We start from the raw sequence: 21,527 nt of genomic DNA, 5'->3' as shown, positions 1-21,527 counted from the left end.
TGTTCGCTGTTTAATATGTCGAATCTCCTTGATAAAATTTTTGGCTCTGCCACTGTTAATTAACATCAGCATAATTATTGTTACGACTGTTATTATCATCGTTGTCACCATTGTAGTAATTAACATTGTTAAATTTTGATTTATTTTCCAATTAAAAGAGTTTGGAAACCTAAAACGAAATGGCAAAGAGAATTAAGGGACCTTAACAAAAATTGGGATTGGTACATAAATAGCCGGTCAGATTTAATGTTTACTTTTTCTGACCGGTATATATAGATTATACATTAATTATACATAATTATTCATATATTATACACGAATTATATATATATTATATAACCGTCGGTTATTTTTAGTTTAACAGATCAGATGTGCGTTTATTTGGGTTAATTCTTTCCAAAAATTAAAGGAGAAGTTAACGAGGAGTACCGGCCCACTCAGTAAGTGGGCCAATCTGATCAGTTGAATGCACATGGCCCAAATTGACAAACAAAACAAAGACAAGAGGGGACCCTAGACTCAAGTCCGTTAGTCAATGCCCGGCCCCATCAAATTTAATTTGAATAAGATGAGACTTTTAAAACTTAGATCCAAGTTCGAGTTGTGGATATAGAAAAAGCTTGGTGACGAGCGTTTCTTACATAATATGAATTTGGGGGTCCTCAATGTTGGTACCAGATACCGAGTAAAACCCCCCCAAAAAAGTAGGTTAACTTTCAATCATAATAGTTACTCTCTCCACTTCAATTTATATGAACTTATTTTATTTTTAATTTATTTTTAAAGAATAATTCATTTATAAACTTAAGAATAATTTAACTTAACTTTATCATTATACTTTAATAGTAAGTTTTTATAGGCACAATATTGTTATGATATGTTTACATCACAATTTTTAAAAGTTTTATAACCGTACAAATAATATGACATGTTTAAGCTCACAATTTTATTTTTATTTCTTAAATTTTGTATCCAATCAAATAAGTTAATATAAAATGACACGGAGGGAGTGAAATTTAGCCGTTAAAGAAATAGTTGTTGAAAATACTGAAGGCGTTCTAATCTGTGGCGACTTCTGAAAATATCTGTTACATGAAGTCAATTGAACTTCCATTGTGAATAGTTTTCATTGGTTAAATTTGATATTAGGCAGTATACTCTACCTTCGTTAGATACAACTACGTGGGATCAGGGGCAGATGTATCGTTATATATACAAGTTCAATTGAACCATAGCTTTCGGCGCCTAGTATAAATTTAGGTGTAAAAATTTATTAAAATTATAATAAATAGTAGAGATGAACCCATAACTTTAAGATTATAATATGTTCAATGCTATAAACCTAAAAGTTGAACTCATAAAATTTAAAAATTGAATCCGCATCTTTGTGAGATTATAGTGGATTGGTTGTTGTTGTTGTTGTTGGTGGTGGTTAAACTTGACATTACTCGTAATATGCATCTCTATCCGTCTATATCCTTCCTCTTCATTTTTTACACACGTTTTCGTATATGTATGCACACAAATAGACCACAAGATATAAGAACCTAGGTACACGTACGAAATTAAGCAAGAACAAAGAAACCTTATTTCAGCAGTTCAACCTAATTAGGTTTTCAAAATCAATATAATTTGCCGACGTTTTCAACTACAAAGATGGCGCGCGCCTTGAGCTCTGATGCGATAAAGATATCTATCTATTTCTTTGGATAGTTTCCACGTGTAAGCACTAGGTAAAATAACACTATAAAAAAACTGGAATTAGCTACTGTTTATGTAACGACCAGCCGGTCGTTTCGAGAGTTATAGCCTCGTTTTTCCCATTTCTACTATTTTTTGTGTTATTCAGCTATATTATGTTATATCGGGTTAGTTAGTTCGAGTCCGGAGTGGTTTCGGAGTGGAATGAGACACTTAGTCTCTTATTTAGAAGTTTAAGTTGGAATAGTCAACCGAATGTTGACTTATGAATAAACGATCTCGGATGTAGATTTTTATGGTTCCATTAGCTCCGTTAGGTGATTTTGGACTTAGGAGTGCGTCCGTAATGTAATTTGGAGGACCGTGGTAGAATTAGGCTTGAATTGGCGAAAGTTGGAAATTTGGCGATTTCGGTCGGCAGTGAAACTTTTTGATATCGGGGTCGAAATGGAATTCCGGAAGTTGGAGTAGGTTCGTAGTGTCATTTGTGATGTGTGTGCAAAATTTGAGGTCATTCAGAAATAGTTTAGTTGGTTTCGGCATCGGTTGTCGAATTTATAAGTTTAGAAATTCTTAGGCTTGAATCCGAGGGTAATTTGGTGTTTTGATGTTATTTTGAGTGATTCGAAGGTTCGACTAAGCTCGTATGGTATTTTAGGATTGGTTGGTATGTTTGGTTGAGGTCCCGGGGGCCTTGGGTGTGTTTCGGGATGAGTTTTGAGCAAGTCTGGGCATTTCCGGAACTCAGGTATGATTCTCGTGCTTTGAATTTCGCAGACCTCAGCAGAATTTCGCGGCCGCGCTTGGAATTTCACGGACCGCATAATTCTGCCGCGATCGCACTCCGGGGAAAAGTTCTGCAGATCCGCTGGTTCAACTTCAGAAGCCTATATCGTTTGTCTACAATGAATTTGTAGATGATTCAAAAATGTAAGTTGTAGCCCTTCGTGTCTAGTTTCCAGAAAGATAAAGAAGTCATCATTTGGAAATCTGTAGAGAAAGTTATGGCCAAAATACTAAAGTCTGGCAGTGCAGCCACCAAGAATTTCGCGGCCACAGGACTTGGGAGGCACGACCGCGCTTGGAATTTCGTGGACCGCGAAGTGGAAGTTCAGAGGGTGCACTATATAAACGGGGTTTAGGGGTATTATTTTATATTTTGGACCTAGGGAGCTCGATTTGTGGCGATATTTCATGGGTTTTTCAAGAAATTCATCGGGGTAAGTGATTCTAACTCAAATTTGGTTAATATACATGAATATATCAATGATTTCATTATCTGATTAGTACTTTGAGGTGAAAATTTTGGGAAAATTGTAGAAACTTCATAAAATGAATTTTTGGGATTTGAATGTTGATTTGAAGTCAAATTTGAGTGAAACTAGTATGGTTGGACTCGTGAGTGAATGAGTATTCGTAATTTGTGATTTTTAACTGATTCTGAGTCGTGGGACCGGGGCCCGGGGGCCGGGTTTGAGCCAATTTTGGGTTTTTGGTCTGAATTGGTAATTTTTCTTGTGGAATTCATTCCATTAGCGTATATTGATCGTATTGTATTGCTTGTGGCTAGATTCGGGACGTTTGAAGGCCGATTTGAGTGGCAAGGGCATCGCAGAGTAGGAGTTTTGCTTGGTTTGAGGTAAGTAACAGTTTTAAATCTGGTCTTGAGGGTATGAAACCCCAGAAACTCATATGATGTTGATATTTAGAGGTGACACACACGTTGGGTGACGGACGCGTGAGCATGCACCCAGAGGGATTGAGACTTGGTTCATCCCGGTAGACTGTAAAGTCAAATACACCTTTGTTATTACCTGTTCACTCTTGTTTTCGAGTTATTGACTGTCTTATATGTTAGAAATCATGCTTAGGTTATACGGAAACCCTGTTGGGACCCGTAGTGATCGTGAACTTGTTGCATTGACCGTTAAGTTGCTATCTTGTACTCAGTCATTGTTTGATTATGCATTATGTCCCGGCTCTCTCCCATGATTTGATTTGTACTTACTATAGTCCTTGTTTGGGTTGTTGTTGTGATAATTGTGAGGCTGGAAAGGCTAGTGACTGATATAGGGCATGAGTGCCGGGTTGAGAGTTGTGTGAGATATGTTGGATCGGGTTGTGCGCCACAGTAAATATTGGATCGGGTTGCACGCCGCATCAAGCCTTCAGGCCAATATATTAGATCGGGCTGCACGCCTCAGCAGTGCTTGGATCGGGAGTCTGTACACACCCCCAATGAGCGCAGGTACCTTGAGTGTGAGTATTGAGGTTGAGAGCCGAGCGATTGAGCTGTCGAGATAGACGAGTGACAGTAGCCCTTGTGAGGCTGTGTATTGCTTTTATTTATTGTTGCATATTATTGCTAGTCATTTCTGTTATGGTGTTTTGAAGGACTTATACTGTTTCGCATGAGTTTAAACGTTTTGATTTTGAAAATACCGGTTTGAAAGCATGCCGAAATTCCTTTAATGAAATTTCTAAAAAGAACTGTATTATGTGTAGCTCGGCTTTGTTTTCTCAGTTCCTTATTTATTTCTATTACTTGCTGAGTTGGTTGTACTTATGCTACACACTGCACTTCATGTGCAGATCCAGGCGTGTTTGATCACGGAGGTCGCTAAGTTCAGACACGATCGAGTACTAGAGACTACGAGGTAGCTGCCGGCGTCCGCAAGACCTTGTCTCTCCTTCTACATGTCTTTCGGTCTTGTATTGATACTTATACACTGGTTGTATTAGTTTGGTTATTTAGATGCTCATGACTTAGTGACACCCCGATGTTTGGGGCTAGTTCTGCATTTTGATTCTATATTGAGTTCAACTTTGGTTTTTATGAAAATTCTTGATATGAAAAAGTTTTAAACTACCTTTTTATTGAATTACGGGAGTATTTTGAGAAAGTCGGCTTGCCTAGTACCATCGATAAGCGCCATAACGACAGGTTAGGTTTTGGGTCATGACAGATTAGTATCAGAGCTCTAGGTTACATAGGGCTTACGAGTCATGAGCAGGTTTAGTAGAATCTTGCCGATCGGTACGGAGACTTCTATAGTTATCTTCGAGAGGCTGCAGAACCTTTAGGAAAATTCCACATTCTTGAATTCTTGTCGTGCGAATCTGATGATTCTGGTAACTAAACATCTATTGTTTCATTCTCTCACAGATGGTGAGGACTCGTACTACCGGGCAGGATGGACAACCAGCAGTACCACCAGCCAGGGCCGCGAGAGGCCGAGGTCGCGTTAGAGGCTGCGGTAGGGGCAGAGGTGCAGCCCGCACATCAACTGGGGTAGTACCTGCAGATCCAACAGTTGTCCCATATCAGGACCAGATTCCAATTGTTGATGCACCCGCTCAGGCACCACCTGTGCCTATTGTGATTTCAGGCCTCCAGGAGGCCCTAGCTCAGATTTTGACAGCGTGTACCGGCCTTGCCCAGGCAGTCTCTATCTCGACGGCTGCAACCACTTCTCAGGCAGGGTGAGGCACATGCACTCAGACTCCCATCGCTCGTACACCCGAGCAGGTTGTTCAGGGACTCCAGACACCAGGGGCACCACTAGCCCAGCCGGTTGCAGCTGCTCAGGATATTTTGGTTCCTACTATGCTTGAGGATGATCGGCGTAGGTTGAAGAGGTTTGGGAGACTCCAGCCACCACCTTTCAGTGGCACAGAGAGAGAGGATGCTCAGGACTTCTTGGACAGGTGTCAGAGGATACTCCGTATAGCTGGTATTCTAGAGACTTGTGGGGTCTCATTAACTACCTTTCAGTTTTTTGGGGCTGCACTCAGATGGTGGGAGACTTACGAGAGGCGTAGGCCTGTTGGCGCAACACCCTTATTTGACAACAGTTCTCCGTGGTTTTTTTGGAGAAGTTTCTACCCCGGTCCCACAGAGAGGAGCTGCACATACAGTTTGAGCTGCTTCGCTAGGGTGATATGCCTGTGATGCAGTATGAGATGCGATTCTAGGAGTTGGCTCGTCATGCTATCTGGTTGGTTCCCACAGACAGGGAGAGGACCACGAGGTTTATTGATGGTCTCAGTTATCAGCTACAGCTGCTCAAGACCAGAGAGAAGGTGTCGGGTGCTACCTTTGATGAGGTTGTCGACATTTCTCGGTAGATTGAGATGGTTCGCGGTCAGGAGATGGTTGAGAGGGAGGCCAAGAGGCCTTGTGGTCAGGGTGGATTCAGCCGTGCACCTTCTGGGGGTCAGTTCCAGCACGGTAGAGGTTGTCATTTCAGACAGGCTCAGCCAGCTTGGCCATTTCACCGTGGTGCATCATCTGGCCATGGTTCTCATAGTCATCAGCAGTGCCAACGATCATTCAGTGCACTACTAGAGCAGAGTTCTTCACGTTCTCCTTCGGGTCAGAGTTCGTCTATGCCGGGTCCTTCTGCTAGCCATCCTGGTGCTCGGGCACCCTTCAGTCCCCAGCAACAGCATTGGGGTGCTGCTATGAGTGTGGGGAGTTTGTTTACCTGAGGAGAGAGTGTCCCCGTCTAGTGGGAGGTTTCGCTCCGCAGAGGATCCAGTCAGCTAAGGGAGGAGCCCAGTCAGCTAGGGGTCTCCCGAGAAGGGGAGGCAGATCAGGGGGTGGCCAGGCCCGTTTCTATGCTCTTCCTTCCAGACCAGATGCTATTTCTTCAGATGCTGTGATTACAGGTATTGTCTCAGTTTGCCACAGAGATGCTTCTATATTATTTGACTCTGGTTCCACTTATTTATATGTTTCCTCATACTTTGCTCATTGTCTGGATATGACCCCTGAGTCTTTAGTTTTATCTGCTCATGTATCTACTCTTGTGGGTGATACTATTATTGTGGACCGCGTATATCGGTCATGTGTGGTGACTATTGGGGGTCTGGAAACCTGAGTGGACCTTTTGCTGCTCCGTATGGTTGACTTTGATGTAATATTGGGTATAGATTGGTTATCTCCATGTCATGCTGTTCTAGATTGTCACGCAAAGACCGTGACGTTGGCAATGCCGGGAATTCTGAGGGTTGAATGGAGAGATTCTATAGACCATGTACCTAGTAGGGTGATTTTGTACTTGAAGGCTCAGCGTATGGTTGAGAAGGGATGTCTATCCTATTTGGCTTTTGTGAGGGATGTTAGTGCAGAGACTCCTGCCATTGATTCTATTCCGGTGGTGCATGATTTTTCGAATGTGTTTCCTGCAGACCTGCCGGGAATGCCGCCTGACATGGATATTGACTTTGGTATTGCTTTGGTGCCGGGTACTCAGCCCATTTCTACTCCACCGTATCGTATGGCACCGGCGGAGTTGAAGGAGTTGAAGGAACAACTTCAGGAACTCCTTGATAAGGGGTTTATTCGGCCTAGTGTGTCACCTTGGGGTGCACTTGTTCTATTTATAAAGAAGAAAGATGGTTCCATGAGGATGTGCATTGATTACCGGCAGTTGAACAAGGTCACAGTCAAGAACAACTATTCTTTGCCACGTATTGATGATTTATTTGACCAGCTTCAGGGAGCGAGGGTGTTTTCCAAGATTGATTTGAGGTCCGGTTATCACCAAGTTAAGATTCGGGATTCAGATATTCTTAAGACAGCCTTCAGGACCTGATATGGCCATTATGAGTTCTTGATGATGTCTTTTGGGCTAACCAATGCCCCAGCAACGTTCATGCATTTGATGAACAGTGTATTCCAGCCTTATTTGGATTCATTCGTTATTGTATTCATTGATGATATCCTGGTGTACTCTCGTAGCCAGGAGAAGCATGCCTAACATCTGAGGATTGTATTACAGAGATTGAGGGAGGAGAAGCTTTATGCAAAGTTCTCCAAGTGTGAGTTCTGGCTCGGTTCAGTAGTATTCTTGGGGCACATGGTTTCCAGTGAGGGTATTCAGGTTGATCCAAAGAAGATAGAGGTGGTTCCGAGTTGGCCCAAATCATCCTCAGCTACAGAGATTCAGAGCTTTCTCGATTTGGCTGGTTATTACCATCGGTTCATTCGGAGTTTCTCGTCTATTGCATCACCCTTGACCAAATTGACCCAAAAGGGTGCTCCATTCAGGTGGTCGGATGAGTGTGAGGAGAGCTTTCGGAAGCTCAAGACTGCTTTGACCACAGCTCAAGTGTTAGTTCTGCCATCAGCTTCAGGTTCTTACACTGTGTATTGTGATGCCTCGAGGGTAGGTATTGGATGTGTTCTGCTGCAAGAGGGTAGGGTGATTGCCTATGCCTCGCGCCAGTTGAAGAACCATGAGAAGAACTATCATGTCCATGATCTTGAGTTAGCAGCCATTGTTCATGCCTTGAAGATTTGGCGTCATTATTTGTATAGGGTTTATTGTGAGATCTATACTGATCATTGGAGTTTGCAGTATCTGTTGAAACAGAAGGATCTTAATTTGCGTTAGCGGAGATGGTTAGAGCTTTTTAAGGACTACGATATCACTATTTTGTACCATCAGGGGAAGGCCAATGTGGTGGCTGATGCTTTGAGTTGCTGGGCAGAGAGTTTGGGGAGTTTAGCATATCTTCTAGTAGCAGAGAGACCCTTGGCATTGGATGTTCAGGCCTTAGTGGGCCAGCTTGTCAGATTGGATATTTCGGAGCCGAGTCGCGTATTGGCTTGTGTGGTTTCCAGGTCTTCTCTATATGACCGTATCAGGGAGCGTCAGTGTGATGACCCCCACCTGCTCGTTCTTTAGGACAGGGTTCGGCGAGGGGATGCTAGGGATGTGACCATTGGTGATGACGGCATGTTGAGGATGCAGGGCCGGATATGTGTGCCTAATGTAGATGGGCTAAAGGAGTTGATTCTTGAGGAGGCCCACAACTCGCGGTATTCCATCCATCCGGGTGCCGCGAACATGTACTAGGATTTGAGGTAGCACTATTGGTGGAGGCAGATGAAAAAAGATATAGTTGGGTTTGTAGCTCGGTGTCTCAACTGTCAGCAGGTAAAGTATGAGCATTAGAGACCAGATGGCTTGCTTCAGAGATTAGAGATCCCAGAGTGGAAGTGGAAACGGATCACCATGGACTTCATAGTTGGGCTCCCACGGACTTCGAGGAAGTTCGATGCTATATGAGTTATTGTGGACCGGCTGACAAGTCCGCGCACTTCATTCCTGTTAGTACTTATTACACTTCAGAGCGGTTAGCTGAGATTTACATCCGAGAGATTGTTCTCCTGCATGGTGTCCAAGTTTCCATCATTTCAGATAGGGGCACTCAGTTTACATCGCAGTTTTGAAGGACAGTGCAGCGAGAGTTGGGTACTCAGGTTGAGTTGAGCACAACTTTTCACCCTCAAACGGACAGACAGTCTGAGCGCACTATTCAGATATTGAAAGACATGTTACGCGCTTGTGTCATTGACTTCGGGGCTTCATGGGACCAGTTCTTGCTGCTCGCGGAGTTTGCATATAACAACAGTTACCAGTCGAGTATTCAGATGGCTCCGTACGAGGCTTTATATGGGAGGAGGTGTAGGTCTCTTGTAGGATGTTTTGAGCTGGGTGAGGCTAGGCTCTTGGGTACAGACTTGGTCCGGGATGCGTTGGAGAAGGCGAAATTGATTCAGGAGCGGCTTCACATGGCGCAGTCTAGGAAGAAGAGCTCGCGGACAGGAAGGTCCGTGATTTGTCTTTTATGGTTGGGGAGAAGGTTTTGCTGAAGGTATTACCCATGAAGGGTGTTATGAGGTTTGGGAAGAGGGGCAAGTTGAGCCCCCGGTTCATTGGGCCTTTTGAGGTGCTTCAGAGGATAGGGGAAGCAGCTTATAAGCTTGCCTTGCCACCCAGCTTGTCGAGTGTGCATCCAGTGTTTTATATTTCCATGCTCCGAAAGTATGTTGGCGATTCATCCCATGATTTGGACTTCAGCACAGTTCAGTTGGAGGGTGATATGACTTATGATGTGGAGCAGGTGGCCATTTTGGATCGGCAGATTCGGAAGTTGAGGTCAAAGGATGTAGCTTCGGTGAAGGTGCAGTGGAGAGGTCAGCCTGTGGAGGAGGCCACCTGGGAGACCGAGCGGGAGATGCAGAGCAGATATCCACACTTATTTGAGACTCCAAGTATGTTTCTAGACCCATTTGAGGACGAACGATTATTTAAAAGGGGGAGGATGTAATGACCTGGATGGTCGTTTCAAGAGTTATAGCCCCGTTTTCCCTATTTCAACTTCTTTTTGTATTATTCAGCTATATTATGTTATATCGGGTTAGTTGGTTAGAGTCCGGAGTGGTTTCGGAGTGGAATGAGACACTTAGTCTCTTATTTAGAAGTTTAAGTTGGAAAAGTCAACCAGATGTTGACTTATGAGTAAACGACCTTGGATGTGGATTTTATGGTTCCATTAGCTTCGTTAGGTAATTTTGGACTTAGGAGCGCATCTGGAATGTAATTTGGAGGCCCGTGGTAGAATTAGGCTTGAATTGGCGAAAGTTGGAAATTCGGCGATTTTGGCCGGCAGTGGAAAATTTTGATATCGGGGTCATAATACAATTCCGGAAGTTGGAGTAGGTTCGTAGTGTCATTTGTGATGTGTGTGAAAAATTTGAGGTCATTCGGACGTTGTTTGGTTGGTTTCGACATCGGTTGTCGAATTTGTAAGTTTAGAAGTTCTTAGGCTTGAATCCGAGGGTAATTTGGTGTTTTGATGTTGTTTTGAGTAATTTGAAGGTTCGACTAAGTTCGTATGGTGTTGTAGGATTGGTTGGTATGTTTGGTTGAGGTCCCGGGAGCCTCGGGTGTATTTCGGGGTGAATTTTGAGCGAGTCCGGGCATTTCCAGAACTCAGGTATAGTTCTCGTACTTGGAATTTCGCGGACCTTAGCAGAATTTTGCGGCCACACTTGGAATTTTGCGGACCACATAATTCTGCCGCGGTCGCACTCCGGGGAAAAGTTCTGCAGATCTGCTGGTCCAACTTCGGAAGCCTATATCTTTCGATCTATAAGGAATTGTGAGAGAATTCAAAAACGAAAGTTGTAGACCTTCGTGTCTAGTTTCCAGAAAGTTATCATTTGGACATATGTAGAGAAAGTTATGGCCAAAATACTAAAGCCTGGCAGTGCAACCACTAAGAATTTTGCGGACCGCAGCAGAATTTCGCGGCCGCAAGACTTGGGAGGCGCGGTCGCGCTTGGAATTTCGCGGACTGTGAAGTGGGAGTTTAGAGGGTGCACTATATAAATGGGGTTTGGGGTATTATTTCACAGTTTGGACCTAGGGAGCTCGGTTTGTGGCGATTTTTCATGGGTTTTCAAGAAATTCATCGGGGTAAGTGGTTCTAACTCGAATTTGGTTAATATACATGAATATATCAATGATATCATCATCTGATTAGTACTTTGAGGTGGAAATTTGGGAAAAACTGTAGAAACTTCATAAAATGAATTTTTGGGATTTGAATGTCGATTCGAAGTCGGATTTGAGTGAAACTAGTATGGTTGGACTCGTGAGTGAATGGGTGTTCGTAATTTGTGATTTTTTCCAATTCTGAGTCGTGGGCACGGAGGGCCGGGTTTGAGCCAATTTTAGGTTTTTGGTCTGAATTGGTAGTTTTCCTTGTGGAATTCATTCCATTAGCATATATGGATTGTATTGTATTGTTTGTGTCTAGATTCGGGATATTTGGAGGCCGGTTTGAGAGGTAAGGGCATCGCAGAGTAGGATTTTTGCTTTGAGGTAAGTAACAGTTTTAAATCTGGTATTGAGGGTATAAAACCCCGAGAAACTCATATGATGTTGTTATTTAGAGGTGACACACACATTGGGTGATGGATGTGTGAGCATGCACAGAGAGGGATTGAGACTTGTTCCGTCCCGGTAGATTGTAAAGTCAAATACACCTTTGTTATTACCTGTTCACTCTTGTTTTCGAGTTATTGAGTGTTTTACATGTTAGAAACCATGCTTAGGTTATATGGAAACCCTGTTGGGACCCGTAGTGATCGTGAACTTGTTGCATTGACCGTTAAATTGCTGTCTTGTACTCAGTCATTGTTTGATTATGCATTTTGTCCCTGCTCTCTCCCATGTTTTGATTTGTACTTGCTATAATCCTTGTTTGGGATGTTGTTGTGATAATTGTGAGGCTATAAAGGTTAGTGACTGATATAGGGCCTGATTGCCGGGTTGAGAGCTGTGTGACATATGTTGGATCGGGCTGTGCGCCGCAGTAAATGATGGATAGGGTTGCATGCCGCAAAGAGCCTTCGGACCATGATATTGGATCGGGCTGCACGCCGCAGCGATATTGGGTCGGGCTGCATGCCACAAAAATATAGCGCTTGGGCTGTAGGAGCCCCTCTGGAGTCTGTACACACCCCAGTGAGTGCAGGTACCTTGAGTGTGAGTATTGAGGCTGAGAGCCGAGCGATTGAGCTGTCGAAATAGACGAGTGATAGTAGCCCATGTGAGGCTGTGTATTGCTTTTATTTATTGATGCACATTGTTGCTAATCATTTCTGTTCTGATGTTTTGAAGGACTTATACTGTTTCGTATGAGCTTAAACGTTTTGATTTTTAAAATACCGGTTTGAAAGCATGCCTAAATTCCTTTCTAAAGAGAACTATATTATGTGTAACTCGTATTTATTATCTCAGTTCCTTATTTATTTCTGTTACTTGATAAGGTGGTTGTACTCATGCTACACCCTGCACTTCATGTGCAGATCCAAGCGTGTTTGATCACGAAGGTTGTTGAGTTCGGACACGATCAAGTACCGGAGACTACTAGGTAGCTGCCGGCGTCGGCAGGACCTTGTCTCTCCTTCTACATGTCTTTCGGTCTTGTATTTATTCTTAGACACTAGTTGTATTAGTTTGGTTATCTACATGCTCATGACTTAGTGACACCCCGATGTTTGGGGCTAGTTCCGCATTTTGATTCTATATTGAGTTCAAATTTGGTTTTTATGAAAATTCTTGATATGAAAAAGTTTTAAACTACCTTTTTATTGAATTACCGGAGTATTTTGGGAAAGTCGGTTTGCCTAGTACCATCGATAGGCGCCATCACGACATATTAGGTTTTGGTCGTGATAGTTTATCCTTAAAATTGGATAACAATTAAACTTATAATATGGTTCTAAGGACATGTGATTTGACTTAATACCAATTGATAAATATGTTAATAACAAAAATGAGCTATAAAGTAAAGCAAACCAGTGTTGAAATGGAATTCAACCATCAAGCTAGGGTCCCCTCGAACTGATTGATACCAAAGCAATTAAAAATAAAGCAGGATGATGAACAAGAGAGTATAAGTTAAAGAGAGAGAGAGTTATGATGGCCTTTTTATGCGAGAGCAACCTGTCTTACAAATGGTTAATACTCCCCTTCATATAGTAGAGGAATTGGCCTGTCATGCTATCTGGTTGGTTCCCATAGATAGGGAGAGGATCACGAGGTTTATTGATGGTCTCAGTTATCAGCTACAGTTGCTCAAGACCAGAGAGAGGGTGTCAGGTGCTACCTTTGATGAGGTTGTCTACATTTCTCGGCAGATTGTGATGGTTCGTGGTCAGGAGAGGGTTGAGAGGGAGGCCAAGAGGCCTCGTGGTCAGGGTGGATTCAGCGATGCACTTTCTGGGGGTTAGTTCCAGAACGGTAGAGGTCGTCATTTCAGAGAGGCTCAGCCAGCTTGGCCATTTCACCGTGGTGCATCATCTGGCCATGGTTCTCACAGTCATCAGCAGGGCCAAGCATTATTCAGTGCACTACCAGTGGAGAGTTCTTCACGTGCTCCATCGGGCCAGAGTTCATCTATACCGGGTCATTCTGCTAGCCATCCTGGTGCTCGGGGCTCCCTTTAGTCCCCAACACCAGCATTGGGGTGCTGCTATGAGTGTGGGGAGTTTGGTCACCTGAGGAGAGAGTGTCCCCGTCTAGTGGGAGGTTCCGCTCTGCAGAGGAGCTAGTCAGCTAGGGGAGGAGCCCAGTCAGCTAGGGGTCTCTCGAGAGAGGGAGGTAGATCAGGGGGATGGCCAGGCCCGTTTCTATGCTCTTCCTGCTGGACCAGATGCTATTGCTTCAGATGTTGTGATTACATGTATTGTCTCAGTTTGCCACAGAGATGCCTCTGTATTATTTGACCCGGATTCCACTTATTCATATGTTTCCTCATACTTTGCTCATTGTTTGGATATGACCCGTGAGTCTTTAGTTTTATCTGTTTATGTATCTACTCATGTGGGTGATACTATTATTGTGGACCGCGTATATCGGTCATGTGTGGTGACTATTGGGGGTCTAGAGACCCGAGTAGACCTTTTGCTGCTCAGTATGGTTGACTTTGATGTAATATTGGGTATGCATTGGTTATATCCATGTCATGCTGTTCTAGATTGTCACGCAAACCGTGACATTGGCGATGCCGGAATTTTTGAGGGTTAAATGGAGCGGTTCTATAAACCATGTACCTAGTAGGGTTATTTCGTACTTGAAGGCTCAGCGTATGGTTGAGAAGGGATGTCTATCCTATTTGGCTTTTGTGAGGGATGTTAGTGCAGAGACTCCTGCCATTGATTCTGTTCCGGTGGTGCGTGATTTTTTGGATGTGTTTCCTGCAGACCTTCCGGGCATGCCGCCTGACTGGGATATTAACTTTGGTATTGCTTTGGTGCCGGGTACTCAACCCATTTCTACTCCACCGTATCGTATGGCACCGGCGGAGTTGAAGGAGTTGAAGGAACAACTTCAGGAACTCCTTGATAAGGGGTTTATTCGGCCTAGTGTGTCACCTTGGGGTGCACTGGTTCTATTTATAAAGAAGAAAGATGTTTCCATGAGGATGTGCATTGATTACCGACAGTTGAACAAGTTCACAGTAAAGAACAAGTATTCTTTGCCACGTATTGATGATTTATTTGACCAGCTTCAAGGAGCGAGGGTGTTTTCCAAGATTGATTTGAGGTCCAGTTATCACCAGCTGAAGATTCGGGATTCGAATATTCTTAAGACAGCCTTCAGGACCCGATACAGCCATTATGAGTTCTTGGTGATGTCTTTTGGGCTAACCAATGCCCCAACATCGTTCATGCATTTGATGAACAGTGTATTCAAGCCTTATTTGGATTCATTCGTTATTGTATTCATTGATGATATCCTGGTGTACTCTCGTAGCCAGGAGGAGCATGCCCAACATCTGAGGATTGTATTACAGAGATTGAGGGAGGAGAAACTTTATGCAAAGTTCTCCAAGTGTGAGTTCTGGCTTGGTTCATTAGCATTCTTGGGGCACGTGGTGTACAGTGAGGGTATTCAGGTTGATCCGAAGAAGATAGAGGCGGTTCAAAGTTGGCCCAGACCATCCTCAGCTACAGAGATTCAGAGCTTTCTTGGTTTGGCTGGTTATTACCGTCGGTTCGTTCAGGGTTTCTCGTCTATTGCATCACCCTTGACCAAATTGACCCAAAAGTGTGCTCCATTCAGGTGGTCGGATGAGTATGAGGATAGCTTTCAGAAGCTCAAGACTGCTTTGACCACAGCTCAAGTGTTAGTTCTGCCATCAGCTTCAGGTTCTTACACTATGTATTATGATGCCTCGAGGGTAGGTATTGGATGTGTTCTGATGCAGGAGGGTAGGGTGATTACCTATGCCTCGCACCAGTTGAAGACCCATGAGAAGAACTATCCTGTCCATGATCTTGAGTTAGCAGCCATTGTTCATGCCTTGAAGATTTGGCGTCATTATTTGTATGGGGTTCATTGTGAGATCTATACTGATCATCGGAGTTTGCAGTATCTGTTGAAACAGAAAGATCTTAATTGGCGTCAGTGGACATGGTTAGAGCTTCTTAAGGACTACGATATCACTATTTTTTACCATCCGGGGAAGGCCAATGTGGTGGCCGATGCTTTGAGTCGTCGGGCGGAGAGTTTGGGGAGTTTAGCATATCTTCCAGCAACAGAGAGACCCTTGGAATTGAATGTTCAGGCCTTAGCAGGCCAGCTTGTCAGATTGGATATTTCGGAGCCGAGTCGGGTATTGGCTTGTGTGGTTTCAAGGTCTTCTATTTATGACCGTATCAGGGAGCGTCAGTGTGATTACCCCCACCTGCCCGTTCTTCAGGATAGGGTTCAGCGAGGGGATGCTAGGGATGTGACCATTGGTGATGACGGCGTGTTGAGGATTAAGGGCCGGATATGTGTGCCTAATGTAGAAGGGCTCTGGGAGTTGATTCTTGAGGAGGCCCACAATTCGCTATATTCTATCCATCCGGGTGCTGCGAAGATGTACCAGGATTTGAGGCAGCACTATTGGTGGAGGCAGATGAAAAAGGATATAGTTGGGTTTGTAGCACGGTGTCTCAACTATCAGCAGGTAAAGTATGAGCATCAGAGACCAGATGGCTTGCTTCAGAGATTAGAGATCCTAGAGTGGAAGTGGGAGCGAATCACCATGGACATCGTAGTTGGGCTCCCACGGACTTCGAGGAAGTTCGATGCTATATGAGTTATTGTGGACCGGCTGACCAAATCCGTGCACTTCATTCCTGTTGGTACTACTTACATTTCAGAGCGGTTAGCTGAGATTTACATTCGAGAGATTGTTCGCCTGTATGGTGTCCAAGTTTCCATCATTTCAGATAGGGGCACTCAATTTACATCACAGTTTTGGAGGACAGTGCAGCGAGAGTTGGGTACTCAGGTTGAGTTGAGCACAGCTTTTCACCCTCAGACGGACGGACAATCCGAGCGCACTATTCAGATATTGAAAGACATGTTACGCGCTTGTGTCATTGACTTTGGGGGTTCATGGGACCAGTTCTTGCCGCTTGAGGAGTTTGCATATAACAACAGTTACCAGTCGAGTATTCAGATGGCTCCGTACGAGGCTTTATATGGGAGGAGGTGTAGGTCTCTTGTATGATGTTTTAAGCCGGGTGAGGCTAGGCTCTTGGGCACAGACTTGGTCCGAGATGCATTGGAGAAGGCGAAATTGATTCAGGAGCGGCTTTGCATGGCGCAGTCTAGGAAGAAGAGCTACGCGGACTGGAAGGTCCGTGATTTGTCTTTTATGGTTGGGGAGAAGGTTTTGCTGAAGGTATCACCCATGAAGGGTATTATGAGGTTTGGGAAGAGGGGCAGGTTGAGCCCCCGGTTCATTGGGCCTTTTGAGGTTCTTTAGAGGATAGGGGAAGCAACTTATAAGCTTGCCTTGCCACCCAGTTTATCGAGTGTGCATCCAGTGTTTCATATTTCCATGCTCCGGAAGTATGTTGGCGATTCGTCCCATGATTTGGACTTCAGCATGGTTCAGTTGGAGGGTGATATGACTTATGATGTGGAGCAGGTGGCCATTTTGGATCGGCATATTCGGAAGTTGAGGTCAAAGGATGTAGCTTCGGCAAAGGTGTAGTGGAGAGGTCAGCCTGTGGAGGAGGCCACCTGGGAGACCGAGCGGGATATGCGGAGCAGATATCCACACTTATTTGAGACTCCAGGTATATTTCTAGACCCGTTCGAGGACGAACGATTATTTAAGAGGGGAAGGATGTAATGACCTAGACGGTCGTTTCAAGAGTTATAGCCCCGTTTTTCCCATTTCAACTTCTTTTTGTGTTATTCAGCTATATTATGTTATATCGGGTTAGTTGGTTCGAGTCCGGAGTGGTTTCGGAGTGGAATGAGACACTTAGTCTCTTATTTGGAGGTTTAAGTTGGAAAAGTCAACCAGATGTTGACTTATGAGTAAACGACCTTGGATGTGGATTTTATGGTTCCATTAGCTTTGTTAGGTAATTTTGGACTTAGGAGCGCGTCTGGAATGTAATTTGGAGGCCCGTGGTAGAATTAGGCTTGAATTGGCGAAAGTTGGAAATTTGGCGATTTCGGCCGGCAGTGGAAAATTTTGATATCGGGGTCATAATACAATTCCGGAAGTTGGAGTAGGTTCGTAGTGTCATTTGTGATGTGTGTGAAAAATTTGAGGTCATTCGGACGTTGTTTGGTTGGTTTCGACATCGGTTGTCGAATTTGTAAGTTTAGTAGTTCTTAGGCTTGAATCCGAGGGTAATTTGGGTGTTTTGATGTTGTTTTGAGTAATTTGAAGGTTCAACTAAGTTCGTATGGTGTTTTAGGATTGGTTGGTATGTTTGGTTGAGGTCCCGGGGGCCTCAGGTGTATTTCGGGGTGAGTTTTAAGCGAGTCCGGGCATTTCCAGAACTTAGGTATAGTTCTCGTACTTGGAATTTCGCGGTCCTTAGCAGAATTTTGCGGCCACGCTTGGAATTTTGCGGACCGCATAATTTTGCCGCAGTCGCACTCTGGGGAAAAGTTCTACTGATCTGCTGGTCCAACTTCAGAAGCCTATATCTTTTGATCTATAAGAAATTGTGAGAGAATTCAAAAACGAAAGTTGTAGACCTTCGTGTCTAGTTTCCAGAAAGTTATCATTTGGACATATGTAGAGAAAGTTATGGCCAAAATACTAAAGCCTGGCAGTGCAGCCACCAAGAATTTCGCGGACCGCAGCAGAATTTCGCGGCCGCAAGACTTGGGAAGCGCGATCGCGCTTGGAATTTCGCGGACTGTGAAGTGGGAGTTTAGAGGGTGCACTATATAAACGGGGTTTAGGGTATTATTTCACAGTTTGGACCTAAGGAGCTCGGTTTGTGGCGAATTTTCATGGGGTTTTCAAGAAATTCATCGGGGTAAGTGGTTCTAACTCGAATTTGGTTAATATACATGAATATATCAATGATATCATCATCTGATTAGTACTCTGAGGTGGAAATTTGGAAAAAACTGTAGAAATATCATAAAATGAATTTTTGGGATTTGAATGTCGATTCGAAGTCGGATTTGAGTGAAACTAGTATAGTTGGACTCGTGAGTGAATGGGTGTTCGTAATTTGTGATTTTTCCCGATTCTGAGTCGTGGGCCCGGAGGGCTGGGTTTGAGCCAATTTTGGGTTTTTGATCTGAATTGGTAGTTTTCCTTGTGGAATTCATTCCATTAGCATATATTGATCGTATTGTATTGTTTGTGGCTAGATTCAGGATATTTGGAGGCCGATTTGAGAGGTAAGGGCATGGCAGAGTAGGAATTTTGCTTTGTTTGAGGTAAGTAACAGTTTTAAATCTGGTCTTGAGGGTATAAAACCCCGAGAAACTGATATGATGTTGTTATTTAGAAGTTACACACACATTGGGTGACGGACGTGTGAGCATGCACCGAGAGGGATTGAGACTTGGTCCGTCCCGGTAGATTGTAAAGTCAAATACACCTTTGCTATTACCTGTTCACTCTTGTTTTCGAGTTATTGACTGTCTTACATGTTAGAAACCATGCTTAGGTTATATGAAACCCTGTTGGGACCCGTAGTGATCGTAAACTTGTTGCATTGACCGTTAAATTGCTGTCTTGTACTCAGTCATTGTTTGATTATGCATTTTGTCCCGGCTCTCTCCCATGTTTTGATTTGTACTTGGTATAGTCCTTGTTTGGGTTGTTGTTGTGATAATTGTGAGGCTAGAAAGGTTAGTGACTGATATAGGGTCTGAGTGCTGGGTTGAGAGCTGTGTGAGATATGTTGGATCGGGCTGTGCGCCGCAGTAAATGATGGATCGGGTTGCACGCTGCAAAGAGCCTTCGGACCATGATATTGGATCGGGCTGCATGCCGTAGCAGTGCTTGGATCGGGCTGCACGCCGCAGCGATATTGGGTCGGGCTGCACGCCACAAAAATATAGCGCTTTGGCTGTAGGAGCCCCTCCGGAGTCTGTACACACCCCAGTAAGTGCAGGTACCTTGAGTGTGAGTATTGAGGCTGAGAGCCGTGCGATTGAGCTGTCGAAATAGACGAGTGATAGTAGCCCCTGTGAGGCTGTGTATTGCTTTTATTTATTGATGCACATTGTTGCTAGTCATTTCTGTTGTGATGTTTTGAAGGACTTATACTGTTTCGCATGAGCTTAAATGTTTTGATTTTTAAAATACCGGTTTGAAAGCATGCCTAAATTCCTTTACTGAAATTTCTAAAAAGAACTATATTATGTGTAACTAGGCTTTATTTTCTCAGTTCCTTATTTATTTCTGTTACTTGATAAGGTGGTTGTACTCATGCTACACCCTGCACTTCATGTGCAGATCCAAGCGTGTTTGATCATGGAGGTTGTTGAGTTCGGACACGATCAAGTACCGGAGACTACGAGGTAGCTGCCAGCGTCGGTAGGACCTTGTCTCTCCTTCTACATGTCTTTCGGTCTTGTATTTATACTTAGACACTAGTTGTATTAGTTTGGTTATCTACATGCTCATGACTTAGTGACACCCCGATGTTTGGGGCTAGTTTCGCATTTTGATTCTATATTGAGTTCAACTTTGGTTTTTATGAAAATTCTTGATATGAAAAAGTTTTAAACTACCTTTTTATTGAATTACCGGAGTATTTTGGGAAAGTCGGTTTGCCTAGTACCATCGATAGGCGCCATCACGATATGTTAGGTTTTGGTCGTGATAGTTTACCCTTAAAATTGGATAACAATTAAACTTATAATATGGTTCTAAGGATACGTGATTTGACTTAATACCAATTGATAAATATGAAGATTAATAACAGAAATGAGCTATAAAGTAAAGCAAACCAGTGTTGAAATGGAATTCAACCATCAAGCTAGGGTCCCCTCAAACTGATTGATACCAAAGCAATTAAAAATAAAGCAGGATGATGAACAAGAGAGTATAAGTTAAAGAGAGAGAGTTATGATGGCCTTTTTATGGGAGAACAACCTGTCTTACAAATGGTTAATACTCCCCTTCATATAGTAGAGGAATTAGCCCGTCATGCTATCTGGTTGGTTCCCATAGACAGGGAGAGGATCACGAGGTTTATTGATAGTCTCAGTTATCAGCTACAGTTGCTCAAGACCAGAGAGAGGGTGTCAGGTGCTACCTTTGATGAGGTTGTCTACATTTCTCGGCAGATTGTGATGGTTCGTGGTCAGGAGAGGGTTGAGAGGGAGGCCAAGAGGCCTCGTGGTCAGGGTGGATTCAGCGATGCACTTTCTGGGGGTTAGTTCCAGAACGGTAGAGGTCGTCATTTCAGAGAGGCTTAGCCAGCTTGGCCATTTCACCGTGGTGCATCATCTGGCCATGGTTCTCATAGTCATCAGCAGGGCCAGCCATCATTCAATGCACTACCAGCGCAAAGTTCTTCACGTGCTCCATCGGGTCAGAGTTCATCTATGCCGGGTCATTCTGCTAGCCATCCTGGTGCTCGGGGCTCCCTTTAGTTCCCAGCACCAGCATTGGGGTGCTGCTATGAGTGTGGGGAGTTTGGTCACCTGAGGAGAGAGTGCCCCCATCTAGTGGTAGGTTCCGCTCAGCAGAGGAGCCAATTAGCTAGGGGAGGAGCCAAGTCAGCTAGGGGTATCCCGAGAGAGGGAGGTAGATCAGGGGGTGGCCAGGCCCGTTTCTATGCTCTTTCTGCCAGACCAGATGCTATTGCTTCAGATGTTGTGATTACAGGTATTGTCTTAGTTTGCCACAGAGATGCCTCTGTATTATTTGACCCTAATTCCACTTATTCATATGTTTCCTCATACTTTGCTCATTGTTTGGATATGACCTGCGAGTCTTTAGTTTCATCTGTTCATGTATCTACTCATGTGGGTGATACTATTGTTGTGGACCGCGTATATCGGTCATGTGTGGTGACTATTAGGGGTCTGGAGACCCGAGTAGACCTTTTGCTGCTCAGTATGGTTGACTTTGATGTGATATTGGGTATGTATTGGTTATCTCCATGTCATGCTGTTCTAGATTGTTACGCAAACCGTGACATTGGCGATGCCGGGATTTTCGAGGGTTGAATGGAG

At 44.0% G+C, this 21,527-nt stretch overlaps 1 protein-coding gene across 1 annotated transcript; it reads left to right on the top strand.

Annotated features, from left to right (window-relative positions):
• The first annotated feature begins 6,090 nt into the window (after positions 1-6,090).
• On the top strand, positions 6,091-13,300 carry LOC138900861 (uncharacterized). Its single transcript, XM_070188497.1, has 4 exons — positions 6,091-6,178; positions 6,373-6,516; positions 6,637-6,944; positions 13,208-13,300. Exons 1-4 carry the CDS (start codon positions 6,091-6,093, stop codon positions 13,298-13,300), a joined length of 633 nt encoding a protein of 210 aa, XP_070044598.1.
• Positions 13,301-21,527: the final 8,227 nt, after the last annotated feature.

This window comes from Nicotiana tomentosiformis, chromosome 11 (genome assembly GCF_000390325.3).
Source record: "Nicotiana tomentosiformis chromosome 11, ASM39032v3, whole genome shotgun sequence".
NCBI lineage: Eukaryota > Viridiplantae > Streptophyta > Magnoliopsida > Solanales > Solanaceae > Nicotiana > Nicotiana tomentosiformis.
Note: the sequence above shows the minus strand (reverse complement) of the source record. Positions and strands in the feature narration are given on the sequence as shown.